This window comes from Protopterus annectens, chromosome 2.part1, assembly GCF_019279795.1.
Source record: "Protopterus annectens isolate FY-2018-M chromosome 2.part1, PAN1.0, whole genome shotgun sequence".
Taxonomy (NCBI): Eukaryota; Metazoa; Chordata; order Ceratodontiformes; family Protopteridae; genus Protopterus; species Protopterus annectens.
Window position 1 is genome coordinate 502,765,353 of NC_056729.1, and position 27,025 is coordinate 502,792,377.

The following is a 27,025-nucleotide window of genomic DNA, read 5'->3' on the forward strand; positions in this document are numbered from 1 at the left end:
TGTATTGAGCTAATCCATACTAATATCATAAATTCAAATGCCAAAGCTATTGCAAACATATTTGCAGACAAATATAGTGCTAATTTTAACCCACATACCTTCACTGTTGTACTTACTCTCTCTGAAGATGTTTCCCCTGAAAACACAGTAGAACAAATTTTAGAATCCCTGTCGAGGGCTAAAAATAATGTTTTTTTATGGGATCAGATGGCATACCCGGCTGTTTTCTCATCAGTGTAAAGTTTACATTATGTAAGCCTCTATTTAAACTGTATTGTTGTTATTACTACATTGTTGTAGTGCCCGTTTTTCAATAGTGCCAGAACACCATTAAGAATATAGCTGTCTTGTTTTATAGTATCACACCTCATTTGAGTAGGGACTGTGTATTGATACTTTTTTTTTTTTCAAATGTGTCTGATATCTCTAAGTGACCATGGTTGGAAGTCTTAGGTTTTTTTTTTTTTTTTTTTTTTTTTTTTTTTTTTTTTTTTTTTTTTTTTTTACAGAGTTCTAATAAAATGTATTGTTATAATATGAAAATTAAAGTTACCTTTCCAGATGTATGTCAGACATACAGGTGATATGGTTTACCATGTTTTAAAATAGTAAAATTATTTATTTTAATTTATTTTATTTTTACATTTGTTAACTGCGTTAGTCCGACTGGGCCCAGAAAGCCCCTTTTCAGCGGAGACCCGAGGAGAAAAGCTCCAGGAAAGGAATATAAAAAATAAGAAAAAAATAACAATTCAAGTTGTAAGATACTTAACAGTAAAAAACAGAAATATACAGTATGAATATATACAAGGCAAAAGTACAGTATTTTGAGACTGCAGTAGCAGTATGTTTTGAAATTTGGTTAGCATTAAGTTATTTACAAGGAATGTAGCAATGCCCAAAATAAAATAAAAAAAGAAATTGAGCAATGTCATGACATAGTACAAGAAAGATGCATTTAATAGCATAGATACTAACTGCAGAGAGAGTAATATATGTAGACACTTTAGGTAGATACCAGGCAGATATGTTAATTGAGGGAAGAAAAATGCATTAGGTAATTTCCTGACAAGTACAGATCCATGCATGTTGGAAATTAGTTTTTAGTTGCTTTTTGAATTCGCTACTTTTGGTAGTGGAGCAAAGGGCCAATGGAAGTTTGTTCCATGAGTATGCAATTGAATGACTGTGAAGTATTTTTCCTATATTTTTGTTTGTCGTGGTCACCTGCAGAAGGTTTTATTGTGTGCTTCTGAGGTCACGATTGGGTGTGTAGGGTATAATTATAGATGTTAGGGTAGGCAGGAGTTGTGGCTATTTAGGATGCTATGTGCAATTTGTAGTTGTGATATTTGAAGCATGAGGGTGAGCTCGGGCCATCTTATGCTTTTCAGGGATGTACGATGATGGGATTCATAGTTATTATTGGCTGTGAATCTGGGTATCTTGTTATGAGCCAGTATAGATGTAGATTTGTTAAGTATATATATTTGTTGTTGCGGTATAGAAGACCTATTTCTTGATTGGACTTTTTGATACAGTTTAAAATATGTAGGTTGAATTTTAATTGGTTGTCTATAGTAATGCCAAGCAATTTGGTGTTTGAGTCGACGGTGATAATTGTACTATCTAAGGATGAGATGGTGAAGTTGTCTTTAGCTGGATTGAGGTTTTTTTGGAAGGAAATGAAGAAGCTTGTTCTTTTTGGGGTTGAGAGTAACGCCAAGCAATTTGGTATTTGGGTCAGCGGTGATAATTGTATTATCTAAGCATGAGATGGTAAAGTTGTCTTTAGCTGGATTGAGGGTTTTTTTGGAAGGAAAAGGAGAAGCTTGGTCTTTTAGGGTTGAGAAGCAGGTTGTTTTCAGTTAGCCATTGTTCTACTAGGTGCAGAGATTGTTGAGTGACACTGTGGAGATTTTGTATATTGTCGGAGGTGTTAATTCTGGAATCGTCTGCATACTGTATTAAGGTAGAGTGGGGGCAGGAGACATGGAGGTTATTTGTAAATATATTAAAAAGTAGGGGGCCAAGGATAGGACCCGTGTGAACCCCGGTCGTAAGACGGAAAGGGGAGAAGGATGTTTCCCATCAGATGGACTGATATCTGAGAGGTAGCTGTTAAACCAGGAGGTAGTGGAGGTAGAGAGTTGTAGGTTGGAATGTTTGTGTAGGAGGATGGGATGGGAAACAGTATCAAGCGCTTTGGATAGCTTGAGGACTAAAGCTGATACCAGTTTGTCATCATCTCTGGCTTGGGCAGTGTTGTGTGTGAAAGATAGGAGGGCAGTGGTAGTACTGTGCGAGGGACAGAAACCGTGCTGTGTGGGTGTAATTAGGTTTGCCTATAAGAGGTGGTTTAGTATTTGTCTATGTGTACATTTTTGCAGTATCCTGGATAAGAGGGAGAGGGATAATATGGCAGTAGGCCTGTAATTTGAGGGTTCAGTAGAATTTCCTCCCTTGTGGAGGGGTATTATGAAGATTTTTTTCCAGTTATCTGGTACTGTATTTTCTTGGATGGATCTATTAATAAGTATAGATAACAGGGTACTCTACGGATTCTTCTGCATGTTTGAGAAATAATGGAGTTTGTCAGCTGATGGGGAAATAGGGTTTGAGTTTAAGAAGGGATCTTGTGACAGGAGATACTACGGGTGCTAGGGAGAACGAGGGAAGAGATGAGGTGGGAGGTGGAGTCTTAACATCAAGATTTTCTGGTTTAGTAAGCTTTTCTATTGTTTATTTGAAAAAGTTGTTAAGTAGGGTTGCAGTTTCATTAGAAGGTTTGTTAGGGAAGGAGTTTGGTGAAGAGGGGGGTTCCCTGGAGATAGTAATTTGAGTGCCAGAATTTCTTTGAGTTGGAATGTGGGCTGCTCAGAGATTTTTGATAACATTTTTTTGTGTAGTAGGACCTGCTTTCTGGGTTGTTTAATTTTGGTCAGGAAGATAGAATGAATGGTCATCATATTGATCACTGATAGTCGCCTTAGCTATATGAGTTATATCCAAGAGGATGGTAAAAACTCTTGACACCACTGGAACTGAACAGCACTGCTGCTGACAGTCAGAAATGAAGAGAGCCACAATGAGGAAATGTAGCTGAAAATTTTAATAACAAATATCCACAGATGTTGAGAGCTTTCTTCCCATTAAGGGACTTAATCAGAACTGTTGGATGTCATAAAATACCTAGTATAAGTACAGTCATTTCATGTCATGCAATACAAAAATTGACCAATAACATACAAAAAGCAGATATCAAATGGCAATAGCACATTTAAACATTACTTAAAAGTAGCATTCAAATCGATATTAAAAATGTATATAAACATATATATGTGCAAAACTGTACACTAAATGTAAAAGGTTATACCTCCAGTTGTTTTCATTTTAACACTGACGAAACTGAACATGCTTCATTGAATCCAGGCCTTTCCAAAGCATTTAATTTTAACTGCCATATCAATTCAGATTTAAGTAAATATTCATCAGCTACTAACTCCCCATATCTTTCTTGACCTGAGCTAACAATGTAAATTTAAAAGCACATGTAATGGGTGGTCTAAAATGTGCCTAAAAAGGGCATTTGTATTTTTGCATTTTTTTTTTTAATTTCAAGTAGGTGTTCATGTAGTCTATCTTTAAATTTCCTAGAGGTTTTCGTGACATAGAAAGCCAGGCAATGCTGACAACTAGCCAGATAAACAACTTGGGTTGATTCACAGTTAAAATACCTGTTATGATGCAGCAGATGCTCCTTCTAGGGCTGTTGCTTTTGGTTCTGTGCTGAGCAGTTATTCCTGGCTTTAGCTTCAACCTTTGCTTCACGATATTAAGGTTAAGTTGATGGATGCCCCTCTGGATAACAATCATTTTTGTGGCACTGCTGTTGCTGCAGAATTGTTTAAGTTCCTGTAGTAAAAGGGTAAGGCCTTACAACATCTAAAACATATCTTTGTTTCCCCTGTACCTGAATTCCAAAGGAATTACCCTAATTAATAAGCTGGCCTTTGTTCATAGGCAGTTTCGCCCTCCCCCAAAGGTAAAAAAAGGTGGTAGAAGGGCTCCTCCTGCTAAAGCTACTCAGACTCCTTTAGCTCAGAAATCTCCATTTCCTGAAAAAACAGGTGCTGCCTGACTATCCTGTTCTCAGCCACATTCCTCTTTCTCTTTTTCTTTCCCTGTCCCTTCCTGTTTGGTTAAAGCTTACTCAAGATTCCTGGGTTCTTTCCATCATTCGCCAAGGGTAGTACATGGGCTGGAAATCTCTTCCCTCTTACATGGGCAGCCCTCAGCCCCCTCAGGAACAGTTAGCCTTTTCTCCAGACGTCCTTCAGGGTCTCTTGACTCAGGGAACTATTTTGGGAAGTTCCAGTTTCTCTAAAGGGGAATGGGGTTTATTCCAAAATGTTCTTGATCCCCAGGAAAAAGGCAGTTGGAGACCCATTCTGCATCTCTCTCACCTAAACACCTTTTTGAAGGTCCCTTCCTTTTGGATGTTGTCCCTTCAGACCTTCTTTCCTCTGCTGCTTCTTCAAGCTTTTCTAGTTTCTCTGGACCTCAAGAATGCTTATCTTCATAACCCTATTCATCCCCTTTTCAGGAAGTTTTTACGTTTCTCTTTTGCTTCCTGGCATTCAGTTCTTTGCTTTGCCCTTTAGCCTCTCTACTGCCCCAATGGTATTCACCAAATGCCTCCCTCATGTGATTGCTTTTTGCAGGCTAAGGGGGTTGCAAGTCTTTTCCTACTTAGACGACCTCCTTTTTCAGGCCTCCTCCTGAGAGATTCTACTTTAGCATCTTTGCTTTGCCATTTCTCTCCTGCAAAGCCTGGGTTTTTTGTAAATTTCCAAAAGTCCTTTCTGGCACCTTCTCAGGATCATGTGTTTCTGGGTTGCAGGATCAAGACTGTTCCAAAGTTGGTATCCCTGTCTCTTCCCAAGGCCTTAACTCACATTGCCTTCTTTCAGCCCCTTTATGTGGCCTCAGTTACAGCCAGGGAATTTTTGAGAGCTCTGGGTTTTATGGCCTCCACTATTCCTATGCTCCCTCTAGCCAAACTTCACAAGACAGCTTCAGTAGTTTCTAAAGTCATTTTGGCTTCAGCACACTCATCCTCTAGATTTCATAGTCCCTCTTCTTCCATGCCTCAAGCTGAAATTGCAGCAGTGGATTTGGCAGTTGTCACTCAGTCCAGGACTTCCCTTTCAACCGCCAGTCCCTTCACAGGAGATGTTCAGACACTTCAGATGTGGGATGGGGGGCTTCCTTTGGCTCTCTAAAAGTTCAGGGCCTCTGGTCTCTTCAACAAAAGAAAGACCACATCATTGTGAAACAGATAAGAGCTCTTCTGTTGGGTCTTCAAACATTTCATCCTGTTTTTACTCCAGGGCCCCTCAAGGTACTTGCAGACAATACTGCAGTGATGTGATACATCAGGAAGCAAGGAGGGGAGGGCAAGATTTTATCTCCTTTGCAGGTTAGCACTTCAAGTGTGGGAGCTAGCTGTCCATTATCAAGTGACACTTCAGGCAGTTTACATTCCCTCAGGTCAGAACACTGTGGCAAACTCTCTGAGCAGGTCCATATCACAGTACCACAAGTAGGTGCTTCACAGGGATGTGTTTCTGGACATTGTCCACCAGTCGGGTACTCCTCAAATAGATCTGTTTGCCTCCCCTCTGAACAGACAACTTCCTCTTTTTTTGTGCCAGAGCCCCATCTCCTCTAGCCTGGAAGGGGTTGTTTCTTTATGCCTTCCCTCACCTTCCTCTCATTCCAAAAGTCCTGTTCAAGTTAAAGCATACTGCTCCTAAACTCTTGTTGGTGACTCCCTTTTGGCCCAGACAGCATTAGTTCCCTCCTTTTCTGCATTTAGCCAAGGGTATTTATCACACGTTACCTCACAGGGTGGACCTGCTCACGCAAGACAAGTGATCTGTCATCTATCCCCACTTGTCCACTCTTCAACTGACACTGTGGGTGATAGGATTTTGATTCCATATAGAAACCTTTTTTATGAGGGCTTGCTTAGGGTCATGCAGGAGGCCAGGAAATCTACTACTAGGAAAGCCTTCTTATCCAAACGGAAGAAGTTTTCTCTTTGGTGCCTTTCTCGTAACCTGGGTCCACTTTCTGTGGATGTTCCTTTGGTTCTTTCTCATGTGTGCAAACTGCTCAATGCTGGTTTGGCATATTCTTCTGTTAAGGCCCACCTGACAGCTATTTCTGCTTGTCTGCCTTTAGCAACCCATTTATCCTCTAGATTTGAAGCTAAACAGTTTCTTAAAGGTGTTCTTCATATTAGACCTCCCAGGAAGCCTGTCCTTCCTCCCTGGGATCTTAATTTTGTTTTGGAGAAATTGACCCAGGCCCTTTTTGAGCCTGTGACATTAGCTTCCCTGCAGCATTGTTCTTGGAAGACTGTTCTTTTGTTGGCCCTTACTTCTGCCAGGCTGGTGTATGAGTTTCAAGCCATTGTAGTCGTTTCTCCTTTTTTAGTCAGTCTATTCATTTTCCCACTGTTTTTTTCCCTTCTCTGCAATCTGCTAGTAAGAAGATTTTGCACACTTTGGATGTGTGTAGACAACTCAGATTTTATTTGGATATGATCAGAGCTTTTCATAAATCTGTGGCAGCAAAATCTAATAAAATCCACAGAACCACTACAGCAGGAGGAAAATAGAACGTAAAAAAAAAATTATTAAAAGGTTAACACTTTCATGCTACTATGAGCACTTCTTCAGACCATAGTAAAACACAATAAAACACTCCAATTTTTGGGAACATTTGCAGAACAGAGAGAGAGAAACAAAATGCATAGTGAGACTGCAGGGTGATATACATCCGGGGTTAAATGGATATGTCCCTTTAAAACCCATTTAGAAAGGGCGGAAGCTGTTTAAATGAGTTAATTGAAACTATTTTGTTATAGGTTGTTTGGTTAGAGTGTTACAATATGTAAAGGAAGTGTTTTATTGTGTTTTACTATGGTCTGAAGAAGTGCTTATAGTAGCATGAAAGCGCTAACCTTTTAATAAAAAAATTTTTTTACATTCTATTTTCCTGCTGCCGTGGTGGTTCTTTGGATTTTATTAGATTTTGCTGCCACATCTTTGTTGCTTCTACAGTACCTTTTTCTACAGTGGAATACTTTTTTGTGTTCTTTTTATAAATCTGATCAGCTTTTTGTTTTCTTTCATCGTAGAGCTTTAGGATTGGCCGTTTCCAAGCAAACTATTTAATCTGATGTTATCCATGTCATTATTCCTCACAGTAGGGTCTTGTATCCAGCATCGACTCCGAGCTGGCAACTTTAGCTTAGACAGATCCAAGGCTCAAGCTCCTCCCTCTCCCATAAACCCCTGCTGCCTTCTAACTCTCAGATCTCGTTTGCAGCATTTTGTTACAGACATGATCCTTGGCTCTTGCTCAAGTAGTGTAAGATAAGTGCTTTTCAAACTTGCTTTCAACTTGGTTTAAACTTAGCTTTAACTGTAGTAGTTGCTTCTTAACTCTCCTCCCTTAGACGACTTCGTTTTTGGCTAGTGTACTTTGTTTTTCCCCTCTTGTATATTAGTCGTTTGGTGCCTTTTTTCTTCTTAAGTTTATTTTTAGTCTTATGATTCTTTTTAGAGTAGTGTTTGTGCTCTTGTGTTTTTAGTAGTTCGTTATGTCCGAGAAGCCCTCTGGATTTAAGAAGTGCTCATCGTGTGATTGGAAGATGCCCAATTCTGACTTGCATGAGGAGTGCTTGTACTGTTTAGAGGCTCCTCACCAGAAGATTGAATGCGACATTTGTGCCACATTCAATCCCAGGGCCTTAGCGGTTAGCCACAGTAAATTATTACTAAAAGGTATGGCGCAAGGGGGTCCTTATGTCCCCCCCAGGTCCTCTTCTTCTGATCCCAAATGGAAGGGCCCTCCTATTTCTTCAGGGGCTTCTTCCATGAAGCATAGATTGTCGGGTCCTAGATCTCTGGATCTGACTCCAACCAAGGCTATATCGGATCTGAGATTTTGGATCCATCTACTGGATCCAGGGCCTCCTCAGATCGGAGGTTCTCAGATCTGGTCAAGACCAGACCAGCCTCTGATCTGACCAGTTCATTGGATCCAGTTGCTTCTACCTCTCGACCTTCAGATCCAACAGGCTTGTCGGGTCCTCCTATAGTTATAGAGGATTCAGCTTCACCTGGATCTTCCAGACATTTGTTACCATTGGTTCCTAGACCTTGGAGCCAAACTCCTGAAATTAGACACAGATTGTAAGAGTCCAAGCTTGGATCCACAGCCAAGTCTACCCACTTATCCACTTCCTCCAGATCTTCCAGGAGCTTGTTACCATTGGATATGGACAGGATGATGAGGAGCTTCCTCAAAGCCCAGATAGAGTTGGGGCTTCTGGCGTCCCCAGCCCACCCGGCTAGGGTAGCCTCACCAATCCCAGGTCACCATTCTCCATTTCAGACATCCCTACATCTTCTGGGGGGAGGCACCTCGTAAGAGAAAGTGCAAGAGGAGGCACTTGGCCTCGCCTATGGAGTCCCTCACAGAGGACATGGACCTCAATGAAGGAGACTGGTCCCCCAAATCTCCACCCAACATGTCTCCTTTGGGATCATCCTGGAGGTCCTTAGGGTAAAGGAAGAATGGTCTCTTTAGCCCCCCCCTCTTCGGAGGAGTCCATGTTTCTGAAGGCTTTTGGGACTGTCCCATCTACTTCCTGGGTGTCCCCCGCTACTAATGAGTTGTTAGATCTTATTGCCAGCAGTGCTTGGAAGGAACATGGCACTGTGGAACCAGTACCTAAGTGAGCCAACAAGTTCCTTAGTCCTTTTGTGGACTGACCTTTCTGGAGCAAGAGTCCCGATCGATGCCATCATGGTTGCTGCTGCCACAAAAAAGGAGCTGGCGGAGCAAAGCTCCACTGTCCATCCCCCAAACAGGGAGTCTCAGGCAATTGACCGGCATGGGAAGTGTGTGTTTGCATCAGCTACCTGTGGACTGAGGGTAATTAATTACCTGGCACACTTCACCTACCTTCAGAGGAACTTAGTCAAAGAACTCACCACCTTCCTTACAGAGTTGTTGCCACAGGAGGACCTCAAGAAGGTGTCTCCCAAGCAGTCTTCTCTGATGTCCCTCTCGAATTCCTTGATGAGGTTCATTTCCAGTGCAGCAGATGCTACCTTTTGAGAGGCAGGTACCGGCATAGCTTTAAGCGGGCATGTTTGGTTATGACTATGCGGGTTTGTGGAGGCCTTCAAAGCGTCTTTTACCAGTGCTCCCTTTGACGGGTCCACCCTCTTTGGACCTTCTGTGAAAGATAGTCTAACCCGTAGTGAGTAGGAAGGGAAGACCTTGTCCATGGTTGGGATCAAGTTTTCTACTCCTCAGAGGTCGTTTTCCAAGACCCAACAAGGTGCTAATAAGATGTGGCTCTGGAGGTCACAGTCTTCCTTCCAGGACGCTCCTGATTCCTCTTTCAGAGACAGGGGGAGAGGATTCAGTACCAGATGACACCCTGGGGGGGGGGGGTCTGCAAAATCAGGGCTCCAGGGAACTTTTCTCTGAGCAGCCCTTTCAACGTTCCTGAAGCGTTCCTAAACTGCCCTGCTCTGGAGGCACTTGGGGATCATCTTTCACTTTACCTACCCACTAGCCTGGACAAGCTTTACCTCTGATCAAGTAGGTGTTGGACATTGTTTCCAGGGGTTATTTCATTCCCTTTTTTCAACCCCCTCCAATACGAAGGTATCTCCCTGACAATACCACCTCACCAGAAGGAGTTATCCTTCAAGGAAGTTCAACAACTTCTTCAAAAGAGCCGTCCAAGAGGTCCCAGCAGGACAAAGAGGATCCGAAACTTACTGTAGCTTCTTTTTAGTGCCAGAAAAGACCAGGGACCTGCATTCCTATTTTGGACCTCAGCAAGTTAAATCTGTTGGTCAAGAAGTCCAAGTACCTGATGATCACTGTTCAGTCCATTCTGCATCTCTTACACAAGGATGACTGGATGTGCTCAATGGATCTTCAGGATGCTTAATATCCCATCAAGATAGACAGGCAGTCAAGGAGACACCTTTGCTTCTGATTAGGGGCTAGTCATTACCAGTTCAGAGCCCTGCCCTTTGTACTCACCACAGCACCCTAGTTGTTTACCAAATGTATGGCAGTGGTGGCGGCTCACCTGAGGCTGCAGGGATTCCTGGTGTTTCCATACCCCGACAATTGGCTCCTCACGGCACCCACGAGGCATTGACTGTCGCAAGCCATCCAATATGTCCTACTCCTGTTCAGCTAATTGGGGACCTCTCAAAGTCAACTCTGGTTCCGATGCAAAAATTAAGAGTTCATAGAAGTCCATCTAGACTCCATCTCGGAGATTGCAGCATTACCTTCTCGCAGAGTCAAGCTGATAGCAGGTCATGCAAGTCTTAAATCTTTCAAATCCGCCAGTTCACTTGATTCTTTGGGACCCTAGGATCCATAGCCACAGCCCTACAGCTTGTGCCAGTGGCAAGATAGCATATGCGAGTTCTGCAGTGGACCTTGGCAGTTCAGTGATCCATTCTGTCTCAACCTATGTCCATGTCCATAAAATTAATGCCAGTGTGCAGATGGCATATCCTTTGGTGGCTTCAGTTTCAGGATATTATTTTAAGCAGGCCCTTTTCACTTCCTTTGCCCAAGGCCATGGTGACCACGGATACTTCCCTGTTGGGGTGGGGGGACATATCCAGGGGAGAGCAGCTTGAGGCACGTGGTCAACTGTAGAGACCAAGTTGCACATAAACGTCTTAGAGATGAGATCAGTCCTACTAATGTTGCAAGCCTTTTAGAATTGCTTCCCTCTGGGGATGGTTGCAATTCAGACAGACAACATGGCAGTGGTCTGGTATATCAACAAACAGGGGGAACACAATCTTACCCATTGTGCATAGAGGCCATGAGAGTAAGGGAATGGGCAGTGTCCTCAAGGTGCTTTCTTTTTGCAACACATATACCTGGGGACTACAGCGTGTTTGGCAGACACACACAGCACAACCATATTGAGTCCTCATCACTGGTCCCTCACTTCGATAGTGGTGAAGCAGATCTTCGATCATTGGGTTCAGCCATGCTGCGATCTCTTTGCCTGCCCTACCAACAACAAATGCAGCGTGTACTTCACCCTGATCCTCCCACACACGGAGTCACTGAGGGATGCTCTAGTACATGATTGGCTTCTGGGTCTCCGCTACATTTACCCTCCTATTCCTCTTATCCCCAAAGTTTTGCAGAAAGTATGACCCCTGAGAGCATCTCTGATCCTCATTGCCCCTTTTCTGACCTCGTCAGCTGTGGATTCCCTTCCTAAGGTCTCAACTGAAGTATCCTCCTTGGGTATTGGATTCCCTTCAGGATCTGATCTCCCATCCTTCGGGACTTCCTCTTTTCAATCTTTGGACCCTTCATCTTACTGCATGGTTTCTCCAATTCCAATGATTTTGAAGCAGTCCAGGCTAGCTTTCCCCATCAAGAATATTATCCTAGCCTCACGAAAACCTTCCACCAGAAATGTTTATAGTAGCAAATGGAAAACGTTTTCTGTCTGGGCTAAGGGCAGGAATCTGGACCCTTTTTCTGCTTCTGTGCCTGATATTCTCTTGTTCTTGTCCTTACTTTTTCAGGAAGGGGCACATTTTTGTACTATAAAGCTTCATTTGGCTGCGATTTCCAATTTTCATGAGAGTAGTGAACCTGAGTTCTCTTCCAGACTCTGTAAAACCTTCATGAAAGGTGTTTTCCTTCTAAGACCGCCCATTAGGGATCCCTCGCCTCCTTGGAATCTAACTTTAGTGCTGCAATCTCTGACTCGGAGACCATTTGAACCTGTGAGTTCATGCAATTTCAAATTCGTATCATGGAAAACGGCATTCCTAGTAGCCATAACCTCGACTGAGAGGGTGTCCGAGCTGCAAGCCCTTTCAATTGCTTCCCTGTATATGGTCTTTCACAAAGGTATTGTGTGCCTTAGAATGAATCCATCCTTTCTGCCCAAGGTTTCCACTGAATCCAATTTGAATCAGTCTATCCAGTTTTCTTTCCCAATTATTCCAATAAGGGAGAGTACATTCTGCATACTTTGGATGTACACAGGCATTTGCAGTTTTATCTGCATAGGACTAAGGAGTTTTGCAAGTCAGACCAAGCTCTTCATGGCTTTTTCCCCAAATAGATGTGGCCTTCCTGTTTCTTAGGTGACTCTCTCTAAATGGATCTCCAACTGTATCTCCACAGTCTACGCCAACAAGCATTTTGAAGTTCCGGAAAAGGTTAGAGCTCATTCTACTAGGTTGGTGGCTACTTCCTTAGCCTTCATGGCTATTAGTGATGTTTGTGCTGCCGCCATTTTGCCTAATTCTCACACCTTTATATCACATTCCAAGCTGGATTTGGTTTCCAGGAACAGGGCTTCCTTTGGTTTCACAGTGCTTCGAAAGATCCTTCCCTGCGGCCTCCCAGGGTAGATTTGTAGCTGGGAACTCTGACCCCTCTGTGAGGAATAGTGACATGGATAATGTAATAACTTGGCATCTGTGTTATCCTATGTCATCATTCCTCACATTACCCTTCCGCCATCCCCCTTCCTTGTTGGTTCATCTGAGGAGGCTGGAGTGTTGTGGGTCTAGGAGTATCTTCCTTTCTGTTTTTTGGTTGCAGTGATAGTGACTGTGTCAGCAAACTTGATGTGAGGGTCAGAGGGCAGCAGGGGATTATGGGAGAGGGAGGAGCTTGAGCCTTGGATCTAAGCTAAAGTTGCCAGCTCGGTTCTGATGCCCGACACAAGACCCTTAATGTGAGGAATAATGACACTGGATAACACAGATGCCAAGTTATAGTAAGTACATAACTCTTTTTTTTTTTTTTTGGATATCTAAAGCCATTTCTTTTTTGTTCTTTCCATGGCAAGACCCTTCCTTCATCTGTTAAGGCTCATTCTAATACAGCTATGGCTTCTTCTGGAGCTTTTTTCAGGGGTTTAGATTTTAACTCTATTCTTGAGGCAGCTACCTGGTCTTCTGTGCATACTTTTACCAGACACTGTAAGTTGGATGTGATATCCAGGGCTAGAGCTAGTTTTGCTAGGGACGTTTTTCATGGGTTCCTAGAGAGCTCTGCTGGTCCTTCCTCATCCCTTTCTTCTTTCTGAGCTTTTGCACTCGTCCTATTGTAAGGAGTACTGCAACAGTGAAGTGGAAGGACATAGCACAGTTGTGTAAAATCTTACCATAACGGTAGATGTCTTCTTCACTGTTGCAGTATTCACTCTCTCACTTCTCCCTCTGGTTCTTTTCCCTTCTAGATGTGCCTGGTACCTCTCTACTCCTTTTAATGACATTCTACTGGGGCTGTCCATTCTGAGGATGGTACATCTGGGCATCACCTTTATGCAGTATGCTGTATGCTGGGAGCATATATGTGATGTATGGCTTAGCAACCTAAAGGCTTTGGTATACTGGCTAGACATCAGGCCACCCTTGGCAGGTAATCCCAATTGTAAGGAGTACTGCAACAGTGAAGAGAAGAACACCTACCGTTATGGTAGGATTTTACACAACTGTACTTTCTGAAATGTTGCCAGTATTCCGAATGTGTTGCTTGAAGAACAGACTGTAAAAGTGACTTTGTGCTTCAGAAAAATGCTAAAATGTGTTTATCAGCAAACTAATGGAGCTGTGTTTGATTTTGATTATCAGAATATTTAAAGCTTTTTTCTTATTTCGTAATGCACCCTGTATGGCAGTTTTTATCCTTTCCCCCACCCAGAAACCAGCTATGTTTATGGAGGGTAGTTTTTCAGATTGTGAAATTTCTTGAAAATATAAAGAGCCAAGGTTATCTCCATAAGACTAAATGTTTTAGTACATCCTCAGTCTTTTGTAGTAACACTTGTGGGTGATGATGTAGCAGGATTTTTAAAGAATAGGCAAACATTTTGTAAGCTTGTTGGGGCTGTGGGTCATTAACTCCCTTTTGGCCTGGCAGCAACAACTTGAACATTTCCATGCGTCTAGCTGTGGGTCTTGCTGTCATAGTTTCACAAAATTTGACAAGTTAAGATTCGGTGTATGGTCCATAATCACTTTGTCAGTACCAATTCTTGCAGGACACCTCTGCCATCCAGGAGGTCATATTTCTGGCCCAGGATGAATTTGCAGATACCCACACAGTTGTTAATGTTTTCATTAAATGGGTGTCATCTGTTTTTCATTTGAAATGGAAGATTACTCCAGAGATAGGAGAGGCATTGAGTACAAAATCTGTCCGTCCAGTCCAGTATTTTATTTATTTTTGATAGAGATTCAAGTTTTTAGTTTGCGTAAGTATGGAGTCCATTTTATGGAGGTAAAGGAGACGAGGAAGATTGGATTCTTGGCGCAGAGTGCTAGACATGAACTCAGTGTGTGTGAGTCTATAAGAAGTACAGTTTATGTTTTCGTATATGAGGGTATTTAGTCCTGCTATCTTTTTGTTGAGAAAATCTGGGGTCTTTCTAGCTGCATGATGTGTTTGGCTCGATACATATTAAAATGGATATTAAATTCTCTAATTCATATGTTCAGAATAAGTATAAAGGAATGAGTACTTTTTTGATGCGACTCAGATACCTTTAGTTATTAGTTGGGCTACATGGAATAAAATCCCTGGCTACTGTTGCCGCATTTTTGCCAAGGATGGAGTTGCCTGTAAAGGTCTTGTGTGAGATCTCTGACAACTGTATCTGCCTGAGGTGGGTTACTGCATACACTGTAAGCTGCTGCTGAGAATTGTTTACCATAGGTGACAGTGCTGCGCTTCTTTGCATTTAATTTAGACTCATTTGTAATATACCAGTGATTTGTCTGTCTTTGTCCTTGTACACAGTATCAGATAGTGAGGGAACAGTAAAACCCAGATTATAGTCATCAGCAAATTTAGTTAGCCATATGTGTGAGTTAGTGGCTTGGGGATCGATAAGTTGATGATGAATATAAGGGGTCCTAGTACTGAGCCCTGAGGTATGCTACTAGTCTCATTTTTGCTTTCTGAGGAAGCACCTAAGTTAATTTTACAAATTCTCTCAGTCAGCCAGTTTATCTGTCTTACAAATTAAGGGTTGACACTTAGACCATTAATCTTATTTACATTTCCAGCATGAGGAGAGTGTCAAAGGCCTTGGCCAGATCCAGGTATGTATGTTTGAACTGTATGGCCAGTGTTTACAACTTCACTGACCTCAAAGAAGTTAACAAGACGTAATCTTCCATTGTTTTTTTTTTTTTTTTGCCGTCTGTCTAGAGGAGTAACATTTTTTGTAGATCAGTTTATGATACATTGCATTGCTTTGCAAATTAGGCTTCTGGGTCCGTATGTCCCTTAATCTGATATGCATAGCAATTTTGGATACAGTTTTAGGAGGGCTTTAGAGAGGTTGAGTTTGGCACTGTTGAATAAGCAATCGTGTATTGCCTTGCCCCATGGAAGTTGTTTCTAGCTTTAGCGAGTGCAACTTCAGTGACTGTTTCTGATGTAAAGTTGGCACTAAATTTAGCTGCAAGTGTATTAACTGTATTTTAGGATCTGAGTAGGTAATACCATTATGAAGGAATTCAGAGCATTGCTGATTATTTCTTACTCATCTGATAAAATCACAGAAAATTTTGATTACGCTTGGCTTTGGATGCTAATTTTAATTTGTGTTCTGCTTTCTGCTGATCTTTATAGATTCTTTACTGTGAATAGATTTTGATTTATTGCAGACATTAAATAGTCATTTTCTTTTATTGTAGAGCTTATTAAGGCTGGTATCCCACCAAGGTGGTTCACTTTTACATTCCCCATTATATTTTGTTCTGTTTGGGCAGCTTGGATTATGCTCTTTGTTAAATTAGAGTAAAATTCATGGGTTTAAGTAATAGCTGAGGTTAGACGGAGCTGGGAATTTTGCACCTGAATTTTAAGATCTTACCATATAGTTTTAATAGATTTACCTTTCTAAAGTTGTTAAATTCAAAGGTGTTCTTTATGGTGGATTTAGATAACCTGAAAGAGAAGATCACTGATTTTTGATCAGAGATTGGAGTTGGAGTAGTGAAAGGTAGGTATGATGTTAGTGTGGATGAGATGAAGATTTTGACCTCTGTGGGGCTGGTTAACTGTTTGCACAAAAGTGTTAACATTTATTACTAGGAATGTTTGGATATACTCAGCCTTCAGATGATGAAACGGTACACAATCAGAGCATGATAATTTATATCTTACCACCAGTTTTTCTGGAAATCATATTTGTTAAAGCCTAGTCAAAAAGTGTTTTGGTTCAAGAATGAGTACTGCTTATAGAGTCATTATTTCAACATGTGGCACTCCTGTTTTCATGATCAGCCAGTTTGTTTCCAGCTGTGCTGCACCATATGTTGGAAAGTATGATAAATGAATAGTATGCCAGATGTCATATTAAAAAAAACTTCCATTACCTTATAATTCTTTAGGATCAATCACAAGGTTCTGCAGATCTGGAACTCTCAATGACGTATACTTTAGTTCAGGAGCTATAGTGATTGGTAACTACAGTCATTTAAAATTCAAAAACTTGTTATTCAGAATTCAGAAAGGTCATTTCTGAATTCTTCAGCATTTAAGTCCTTGATAACCAGAGCTACTGGCACGGATTGGGAAGAACATCTGTGGACTTTCATAATTTAGGGAGCATATGGTTCTGTAGTGCCTAGATAGACCTTCACGTCAGTGTGACAGAGATACTAGCAACATTCATGGTTATCAAAGCATTCACATGTTCCCAGGGCTCTTTATATTGTCACTAATGGTTAACAGTGATGTGGTCCATAAGCATGTTGGGATGTTCATAGGTTCATAGGATGATACTAGGCTATTGGCCCAGATGCCCTTATAAGCCTAGTCAAGAATTTCACCCATGTTCCCACAAAGTCAGCACCTGTTTCTCCTGTCCAGCAGGGACACAGGTAGGATCCCAGGGGTATATTTTCTGTTTCCCATCCAGTTGTCCAGGTTCTTCTTAAAGAGGGCTAGAGAGGTACTCTGACATGGAGAGGGAGTCTATTCCACAGACAGGGGAGTCTTTGGGACACAAACCTATCCCCCCAACAAGTTCTATTAATGTCACAGACCAGGTTAAGGCCTTGTGTGTGGGTTGCGCGAGTGGAGTTTGTCTTATGGATATGCAGCAACTCCATCAAGCAGCTTTTGCAGGCTGATTGTCCAGCTGTGAGATTGGACTTTGTCCATAGTCCTTCACTTGGTGTTAGGAAAAAAAATGAAATAGAAGAGAAATAGCGCATTTTCTGTAGACCATGTATGGCAACTTTTCACATTTTTGTATGGAGGAGGTAAGAATTAACTACCAAGTGATTAGTTTTAGACTGATTTTTTTTTTTCTTCAAGAGAATATATATTTGGCTAAGATGCCACATTCTCTGGCTATAACATGAGGAGGTTTTCTGGGCACAATCACATTTGAAAAGCATCCTTTTTAAAAGCAAGAATAGAAAAAAAATCAGGCATTTCACATTGCTGTTTGTTAGCTAATGTACCCTTGGTTCTTTGCTCTTATAGTAACAATGGACCAAGTCACTCAGCTTCCCTTCAGAGAAAGTCTTTTTCTGGTAGAACAAAGAAACATTTCACATCATTAATGTCATTTGAAGTTAAGGTTTTGAGCCTGGTATTTCTGCTAGTTAGGAGTTTGCAAGAGGCCAGGAAACCCACTCTAGGCAATCTTGATTGATTAAATGGAATAGGAATTCCTTTTGCTATAACTATAAATGTTGGATGTTCCATTGTTTTGACTTCAAAGATTGCTGCATCTTCCAGTTCAACTTCTGAATGTTCTGGATTATTCACTTTTGGTAAACAAAGAATTGCTTTCTTCTTTCAGATGTCATTCTGCTGCATTGGCAGCTTTCCTTATGTAGGTTCTCTTTTAACCTGTGGTGAAGATGTTATTCCCAGAAAACCCATCCTTATAAATTGTTGTCTTGATTTTGTATTGGGGCAGTTGACAACATTTCCTTTTCAGTCTGCACTTTCAGCTTCTTTTTAAAGTTCTTACTTTGTCCCAGTCGTCTTATGGTAAGGAAAATTAAACATACCGTTAAGGTAAGGTTTGGTCAGGAATGATTGTCAGTTAAGTTACACAAATCTTTTATTCTTACACATGCTTGGGAGGGATGGAAATCAGTCAGTGTTCCTACTTCAGCAAAGTAATTAGCTACCTCTTATACCTTATTTCATCACATAAGAAATAAGGAGGTAGAGATCCAGCTTGCTATTAAATCGCAGTGTACAAAAATCATACTTTTCAGTCAAATCACAGTGTACAAAAATCCTACTTTTCAGTCATGGGCAGCATCACGTTTCCTGGGTGGCCACGGTGGTGCAGCGGTTAGCGTTGTCGCCTCACAGCAAGAGGTTTGCTGGTTCGATCCTTGGCTGGGGTGCCTTCTGTGCGGAGTCTGCATGTCCTCCCTGTGGTCATGTGGGTTTCCTCCGGATGCTCCGGTTTCCTCCCACATCCCAAAGACATGATGTAGGTGGATTGGACACTCTAAATTGGCCTTAGGTGTGAGTGCATGTGTGTGTGTGTGCCTTCCATGGAAGCTTGGGCGCCGGGCTGGCAACTCGACACCTTAAAAACTCTGCTGCCAATCATGAGTGAACAGGTGATCCACTGTGGCGACCCCTAACTGGGAAAAGCCGAAAGAAGAAGCAGCAGCAGCAGCACGTTTCCATGACCTGCAGGGATCTGCTTTTACATTCCTTAACTTTTGCACACACATTTTCCAGTTTGCAATGCCCTTCAGTAACACTCTTTTTATTTTAATAAGCTATAGATAGAGCCTGTCTCTAATGGATATATTTAACACATTCAAAGGGGTGTCTTTCCCTTATGTTTACAGGAAAGAAATCATCATACAGGCATACTTGCAGTTCACACTTGTCAAGCTGTTTACAAGCAAAATTAAAATTCTTTCCCCTACAGTTTATTGCAGTCACTACCACTAGAAGAGATTGAAGGTGTGTTTTGAACATTATATGGTGACAAGGATGGAGTGACAGTAGCTATAGTCTTTTCTTTATGCGTAAACTGATGACATACCTTGCCTTAAATCCAATTGTATGGCTTTGTTCATTATGATCCTCATCTAGTTCCGTACCTTACACTGTATAGATATTACTTGGCAGCTCTTTGTTTACAGTTGGGACTTAAAGATGTCACACCACCTTTTGGGCCTTCTAAGTTAGAGGCTTTTGCTAGCTGTACAGGGTTTTATGATTCTGTAGGCACACTGTTTCAATGTCCCTTCAGGTCTTATGGCCCAGAGTGCTGCTGCTGCTTCTGCTGTTTTCATTCCCAGTCTCTTTGGTGGCATTCTACAAGGCAGCCACGTGGTCTTGTTAATGTCTTTACAAATCATTACAGTTTGAACTGTGTTTCTCGGGCTAGCTGTTATTTTGCTATAGCAGTCATCCAAGGAGGTGCTAGCTGGTACTTCAGTACAGACTTTGGATTCATAGTTTGGCAAGGACTGGGAAGATGAAATATTGTAGTACAGCTGTCCAAGGTAGTCACTTTAACAGTAGATGACTGAGTCAGCCTTTTCGTCACAGTCTAGATCCCCTCCTTCTCATTATTTGTTAACCTCAGTTTTCATAAATGTTTATTGCTAGGTCATAGTGCTTTGTTAGGTACCTGTCTTATTATATGAAAGGTGACTAAAACCTTTCACTGCCTTATTTAGCTAGTTGTACAAATGGATGACTAATGTTATACTTGCCATTCTGTGTAAAGGCAGTAGCTGCAACACCATGTATCTTATGTGACTCTGCTGAGGACTTCTGGATGGGTATAATGGTGAAGCTTGTTACTGACATAGTAACAGTATGCTATCTTCTCCAGAGAAGGGCAGTTTTTCAGTTCATTACTTTCAGCTGAATTGAGTGGCAGATTCTTGACTTTACAAAGCATGCTGTGTGATAGCATTGTGGGGTGTGTGTCAATGTGTTATTTCCGGCATACTTTGAAAATGTGATTTTTGAATTAATTTCTCACAGTGATTTTTGCTTAGAGATCTCACCTTGGCTCCACCTGTTAGAACTGAGTTATTCTGATATGTCTGACAGAAGCCTAACACACTTCAGTGAACAAGCTGTACAAACTACTTAACTGTCTTAGAAAAATCTGAGCCAATGATGCACTGTTGTGGTGAGCAGTAATCCAAGCATGTTTAACTCGGTGGACCTAAGAATGGTTTAGTCTGCTGTTATGATGAGTATCTCATGTGACTATATTTTTTATAAGTAATTTTTGTGCTACCCAGACCCTTATACAGGATGTGATTGTAACATTTTTTCTGGATGGAATTTGAAAGTTTACAGTAGATTTCACAGACACTTTTTGTGGAAGGAAGTAGACTGTCACTCTTTGTACATGTGTTTGCACCCTTATGAAGTTTGTATAATTATGTTCATCTTTGATAGGTCCTAGAGTTGATTGACAAGGAAGATGTCGACATTTCAACTAATCAAGTGGCTGAAATCGTGGGGCTGCTGCAGAAGGAAGAGAAATTAATGGAAAAGGAAAAGGCAAGAGAGAAAGCTGAGAAAGAACAGATCGTTGAAATAAAGAACTAACCACGACACAGCTAGTGTTAACTTGCTGTGATGCTTCTGTTCTTTCTTGTCTGATCTGTGTATGTTTAATATATTTAGATTTACAGAAGAGTAAGGATATTGTATTTTTTAAATAATCATTTTAAACAGAGGAGAGAGTCCCTTCTGTACACTTGAAGAAGCAAAAGCCATTAATTTGCTGATGTTCCTGTAACAGAAAAGCTGGAGTCTACCATTTAAAATCAAGACTAGGTTTTGTTACTGGTGTAATCCTCTATTTATTTATAGATAGTGTTATATAATTATGATGTGGTACATTTGGTTCTTGAAAAACATTGGAAAGTGATGTAAAACATGATTTTCCATCTGCATGGAAGAATAACAGTTATGCGTTTTTGTATTTTGCTTTCATAGGTAAGCATAGTTTAAGTAAAATTCTAAATGATAATTTATTTCAAAACTGCATACCAAGTCACCACCACCATCAAAATAGTCACATTTCAGTTTTTCAGTTTGAAAACTTTCAGTGTATTTGAAAGTAAGATATGCTACTGCCTGTGAATGTGTGTTAATTTGCATGGTTGTATTTATCATTTAATTCTTTCTCAGGTGAGAAAATTCTAGAAATGGTGCTGTACAATGTACATTACTTTAGTTTTACTTAGTTTTTTCATAATCGTACTGTTAAAGATTATGTCCAGAGACTTTTCCTTAGTTAAAAAAAGGCTGACTGTAAGCAGATTACATCTTAGTTGTGTTATATTAAGGTTTTGTTTAAAATTACTTTCAAAAGTGCCGTAATCACTTCTGTAATTCTGTTATCAGGGTGATGTGTCATCATATTTTTTTGAAAAGGATGTTGTCATCACATTAATTTTTCTTTGTGAGTACTCATGGAAACCAGCAGCTGTTTCTATGAATGGTTGGAAGCTGCCCTGCAACGATTTATATGAGTGTTGAGACGCTACAGTGATTTTTTTTTTACTTGATTTGTAAAACGTATTGGGGTAGACTGTACAAATTGATAAACAACTATAAAGCATTTAGCTTTGCCAGTTGTCTGGTTTTCAGGACTATCCAAAAAATCAAACTAATTGTCCTGTAGTTCGGGAAAACACTGTACAAACTCCAGTATTCTGTTTCAGACTATCAGAGTTTATTAAATCTGTGGATTTACCATACTTATATTTATTTTTATAAAAAAGCATAGTAAATCTGCAGAAAAAAGCCATCATGAATGGAAAAACAGGGTGTGACGACATCACAAAATGGGTGGAAAGTGGGTGGGGCATGGTGTTATGGAAGGTGCAAGGGGTGTGGCCTAAGACCTGTTTTAGCCACAACAAAAGGTGACAATCCTAAAAGCAGTTAATGTTCTGCCAAACTGTTAATTTAATTTCTTGTAGTTATTTGCTAATTAATCATTTAAGTAATTAAAATCTGTCCCCAAAAAAAGACCTCAGTACATCATGAGTGGGCATACTGACTCAGCAAAAGACATTGACAGGCAATTACACTTCCCTACCATGTATTTGTAGCACTTTTAAAAAGTAAATTTCAACAACAAAACCTTGATAAACGCATGCCCATTTCTCCTGAATAAGTGATCACAACAATGAAGATGCAGTCTGCTTAAAGGTACCTCCTTTTTTTAAAGTAGGTAAATTCTTTGGACATATTTTTAAAACGTTTCTTACATATAAAGATCTAGTGACACCTCAAAGAAAATTGAAAATTATAATAGATGGAGAACATTGGGCGCAGTGGTGCAGTAGTTAGCGCTGTCGCCTCACAGCAAGAGGTACTTGGGTTCGATTCTCAACTGGGGGTGCCTTTTGTGTGGAGTCTGCATGTCCTCCCTGAGTTCTCATGGGTTTACTCTGAATGCCCCGGTTTCTTCCCACATTCCAAAGACATGCATCTGGAGCATTTCTCCCCGGGCCTCCTCTGAAAATGGTCTCTGTCCTAGTCAGACTTTCCCAGTAAACAAATGATAAATAAATGAACATTGGCCATTCTCGATAGATATTTCAGTATGTCAATCATCTGAGTTTTCATGTTTAAATCTGCAGTTGTATGTTCCTTTAAAAATTCCTTTTTCTTGCTCTTTGTCCTTTTCCACTGGTATGGTAATAATCTGCTGCTTTGACACTGACTCTGGTGTCACTAGCAGTATATTTTGTCTTGATATGAAGACCACAACAAATGCAGATAAAATTGATAGGAAAGGTATTTTTAATGCATGCAAACCTTACAGTGTATAATTGAGAGGAGAACACTATTCCTTGCGTGAAAAAATGTATAAGTGTGTTTAAATATTATTTTTTATGAAGTTAACAGAAATGTGTTAGATGTTATTTAATACTTTGCTATTGTAATTTTACGGGTTTTGTCCCAAAATGATACAATACTGAAAGGCATTTCCAGAAATTTGATGGGAGGGCAGAGGAGTTAATAGATAATAGTGGTCATCACACATCTGGTAAGGTGGCAGTGGGGCTTGTGTTTCTTTATTCAGGTTGTATGTTATGTCTTCTTACTCACTGTGCTGTACTTCCCTTCAACATGTTTTGACTTCCTCAGTATAGCTAGTTGTTTGGTAGTTAGGTCTTAGTGCTAGAATTTTGATTGGGGTGCATCCTGTCATCTGTCTTTCTGCTGTAATGAGGTAGTTATGAAATCTGCCATAAAGGCTGGCTTGTGCTACCTCTACAGTGACCTAATTCTAGATTAGTTTACTGCTCCAAATAGCTGTTCATTAATGGGAACATGACAAGTTTTTGATGGTAATTTGTCCAGTGAACAACACATCAAAGGGAATATCTGAAAGCTACTTTTAGTGAACATTTACTTTTGCTGTTTCTTCACTGTAGTGCGACTGTGGAGTTGGCATATATAAGTTGAGGGGGTTGGGGTCTTCCCTTTCATAGGAGTGCAGGGAGTTTTCCCCTAAAAAAGACTTATTTTATTTGATGAATTTAGAATTCACTGATATTTTGAACATGTTCATATTTGGACAAATTTCAAGATTCCTTGAATGCATCCTCTTTAATTTGAGTAGTGATGAGTATTCGAGACGGTCATTGTTTCCAACCCTGCACGCACATTTCATGCAGCGGTGTGATGTTATCTCTACTAAGTGATAGCTTACCAAAAGAGACTTGCAGGTTTTTTTTTAATGCACATTTTATTTGAGTAAATCATTCACCTTCCAACTATAGATTTGCATTTCTTCTGGGTACGATCGTGTTGGCAGTTACATTTTTTTTTGCTTTTTTTCTGGGTACGATCGTGTTGGCAGTTACATTTTTTTTTTGCTTTTTCTTTTATATCATAATTGTAAAATATTCCAGCTGTTTTTCTGACTGAGATTTAAAGTGAGTAGTGTTACAGAAATTATCCCGTGATACAAAACATTACAGGTAGGTTCCAATGAAGTGAGTTAGACTTGTTTAGTTTTAAGAAAAATTACATGGGACCAAAGGGCCTCAAAATGAAATTTAGAAATGTCAGTACAGTGAACAGATTTCATCCTCATTTAGGATCATTATTGTGCCATAGCTGAACCATAATTCTCTTTAATAAAGTGAACAAAAATGATGTTTAACACTTTAGCTCTTTTCCCTGACTATTGCAATGTCCCTTTCAAGATGTTACTCTTTTTGCATACCTACCTCTCTCCTGCAGCTTAATTTTTGATATTTTTTATAGTGTCAGTTTCAGGGTTGCATGTCTAAACTATTGCACCACAGATGTTCAAACATAGAGTTCAGACACTGAATTAAGGCACTCAAGCAGAAACAGCAACATTTGAAACTCACTGTTATCACTTTTAAAGTATATTTTGCAGGGGGGCTTCACTTTGTCGCATACTCCTACTACTTGTACTGTATTGGGTAGTGATGATTTTTCCAGGCATTAACTTCCAACACTAACTATGAGATCAGTGTGCCTTAGAATAAGGGAAATTTTCCAAAATCCTGCAATCTCTCCATCTTAAACCTTAACACTTTGCACCCAGGGCAGTTACTCTATTTGCTCCATCCTTGCTACACTGCTACTTCTGAACGTCAAACAGAAGTGCAATGAGTTGTTGCTTTGCTGTCTATTTTTAAGCTATATTAGGTAGTTTTCCCTTTGGAAATTATAACTGTACTCACTGCCTGGCTTAGTTAATATCAGTTTTAAAAATAATTTTGACTTGTATGCTTGTTATTGTGAAAATGTTTTTGATCTCCATTAATAGCCCCTGCAGTAGCCCTGGAAAGTGAAATCTATCCCATTACACTGCAACCGTGCATGCTGCTGGAAGAAGTCATTGAAGTTCACTGGTGGGAATGGCCTGACCAAATTTGTTTTCTGGATAATGAGGCCTATGGGATTATTTTCAACCAGCTTGCTCCCCCCCTCAGTAAGTTGAGTACTTTATTCATCAATAAGAAAGTGGCACATTTTTCAACAGCCCATCTTGACTCTATTGTTGATCTGGTATAACTTGCAAAATGTCGGGGGCAAAAATGGTTTGGTTATTTCTCATTCCAAATTCTTGTTTGCTCAGCATGTGTTTTGTTTGTCTGCTGAGGACTGTAAGTATAAGCCTCAGAATAATGGAACTGAATTTCTTACTTTTGAGTATTCCTTACTCTTGGAATATCCAGTACCCCTACTTATGGAATAGAGTTCCCTGCACCCTTTCGAATATGTAGGGTTCTCCTCGATCAAGGGCAGCTAATACTTAAGTGTTTCGGGGCTTATTTTCGCTAGGCTTCTTAATGGTTGTTTAGACTGCACGTCTTATATATACCTGTGAACATGTGACTGTAGAATATATTCTAAATCTGAGGTACAGAAGTTTAAGTATTCCTCTACTTCAGGGTACTGCAGTATAGTGTATGGGGGTGCAGAGAGTGATCCCTTCCCCCAAAACATGGTTTAAACGTAGCAGTGAATTTTAGAATTCACTGGTTTTGTCTGAATCGTAGTTTGTTTACTTTTTCAAAGTTTTGAGACTTGAAAGGTTGTGTTTCACATTTTGATATATTTTTTTCTTTTCATATGTGTCTTAGTGGGGGTTTTTTTCAGTCTATAGTATAGATGGCCTGCCTACTTAATTTCCTCAGGCCTGCAATGCATTGGTTTTGCACAGCCTCCTTAAGTTTCTTAAGCCAGTAGTATATCACTTTCACCAGACATTTATGTCTGCTGTACATGTAAGCCCCATACAGGCTTCTGCACTGAAGAAAACACAATGCATTTTCAGTTCACTAAGGCTTAGCAGAATACTTGCTTTTCCATTTAACTTTACCAGCATCATTTGCTGGAGCCATCTGGTGATGTAAAGCTTATGTGAAATTATCTAGTAAGAAGACTTCATATCCAGCTAATATTTAGGGTCTTATCTTTTGACACCTTTAGAAGGACTTGTAATAATTTTTATTGCTATATTTCCTGCTTTCCCTGCCAAAGTCCACATTCTCCATGTAGCCACACATTTTTCTTTTACTGGATGGTCAGTAAAACTTGTAGCCTTTATGGCTCAGTATCAGCACTTGCATCTGAGAATGTGTGTGTATATCTTGCACATGTCCTTAATCGCCATAAGTTTATATTGTTATTAGTATAGTACATTTTTTGTAGCTTCATTTTTTGTGTAACTTAAAAAATAAACCACTAATGACTTTTATGGATTTTCTTTGGCCATAGCTTGAACTCCTGTGATGCTTGGATCTCTTGTAGTTGCAGAAATAATAGCTGTGCTAACTAATAGCAGTATGCTTGAAAATGTAATCCATGACCTTCTTGTAAGTCAGTTTTGTAACATGAGTCTCAAACTTTTTCGAAGTTAAGGCTTTGAGTTGTAGAGCTTGTTTTATTTATTTACAATATTAAAATAGTCAATAACTAAGCACTGTGTAGAGCAATCTATCCATCTGTCCGTCATAATGTAGAGCTGTATAAGAGAAAGAATAAATAGAAAAACTTGATAAATTGACCATTTACTTTAACTGCAAGGTTAAGAAATTAATAAAAAGCTATGTTCAAATGTACTAATTGGATAAATATGTAACTGTCTAAACATATAATGATCATAACTTTAGAAAAATGAACTTCAGTTGTGTCTTTCATGCTTTGCCATTTATTGTAAAAGCAGCTAGATCTGTACATAGACTTGACCTACTATCCCCATTCAGTTTGTCAGCACAGTCTGCTATGATTCTGCTGTAAACCTATGACTTGCCCTGGTAATATATTTAGAGCATAGTAGTTTTACATTACAAAGTAATGAAGCTGTGCTTTTGCAGAGGCCAAGGATGTCTGTTTAGCAATTGTTACTTTGAGATGACTT

General features: G+C 40.1%; 1 protein-coding gene across 1 annotated transcript in view; it reads left to right on the forward strand.

The window, feature by feature from the left end:
• LETM1 (leucine zipper and EF-hand containing transmembrane protein 1) overlaps nucleotides 1-26,584 on the forward strand; it is a 1,101,007-nt gene extending 1,074,423 nt beyond the window's left edge. The window contains exon 17 of the mRNA XM_044062295.1: nucleotides 20,548-26,584. Within this exon, the coding sequence (XP_043918230.1) occupies nucleotides 20,548-20,700 (153 nt within the window). The 3' untranslated portion in view covers nucleotides 20,701-26,584. The remainder of the gene's footprint in view (nucleotides 1-20,547) is intronic.
• Nucleotides 26,585-27,025: the final 441 nt, after the last annotated feature.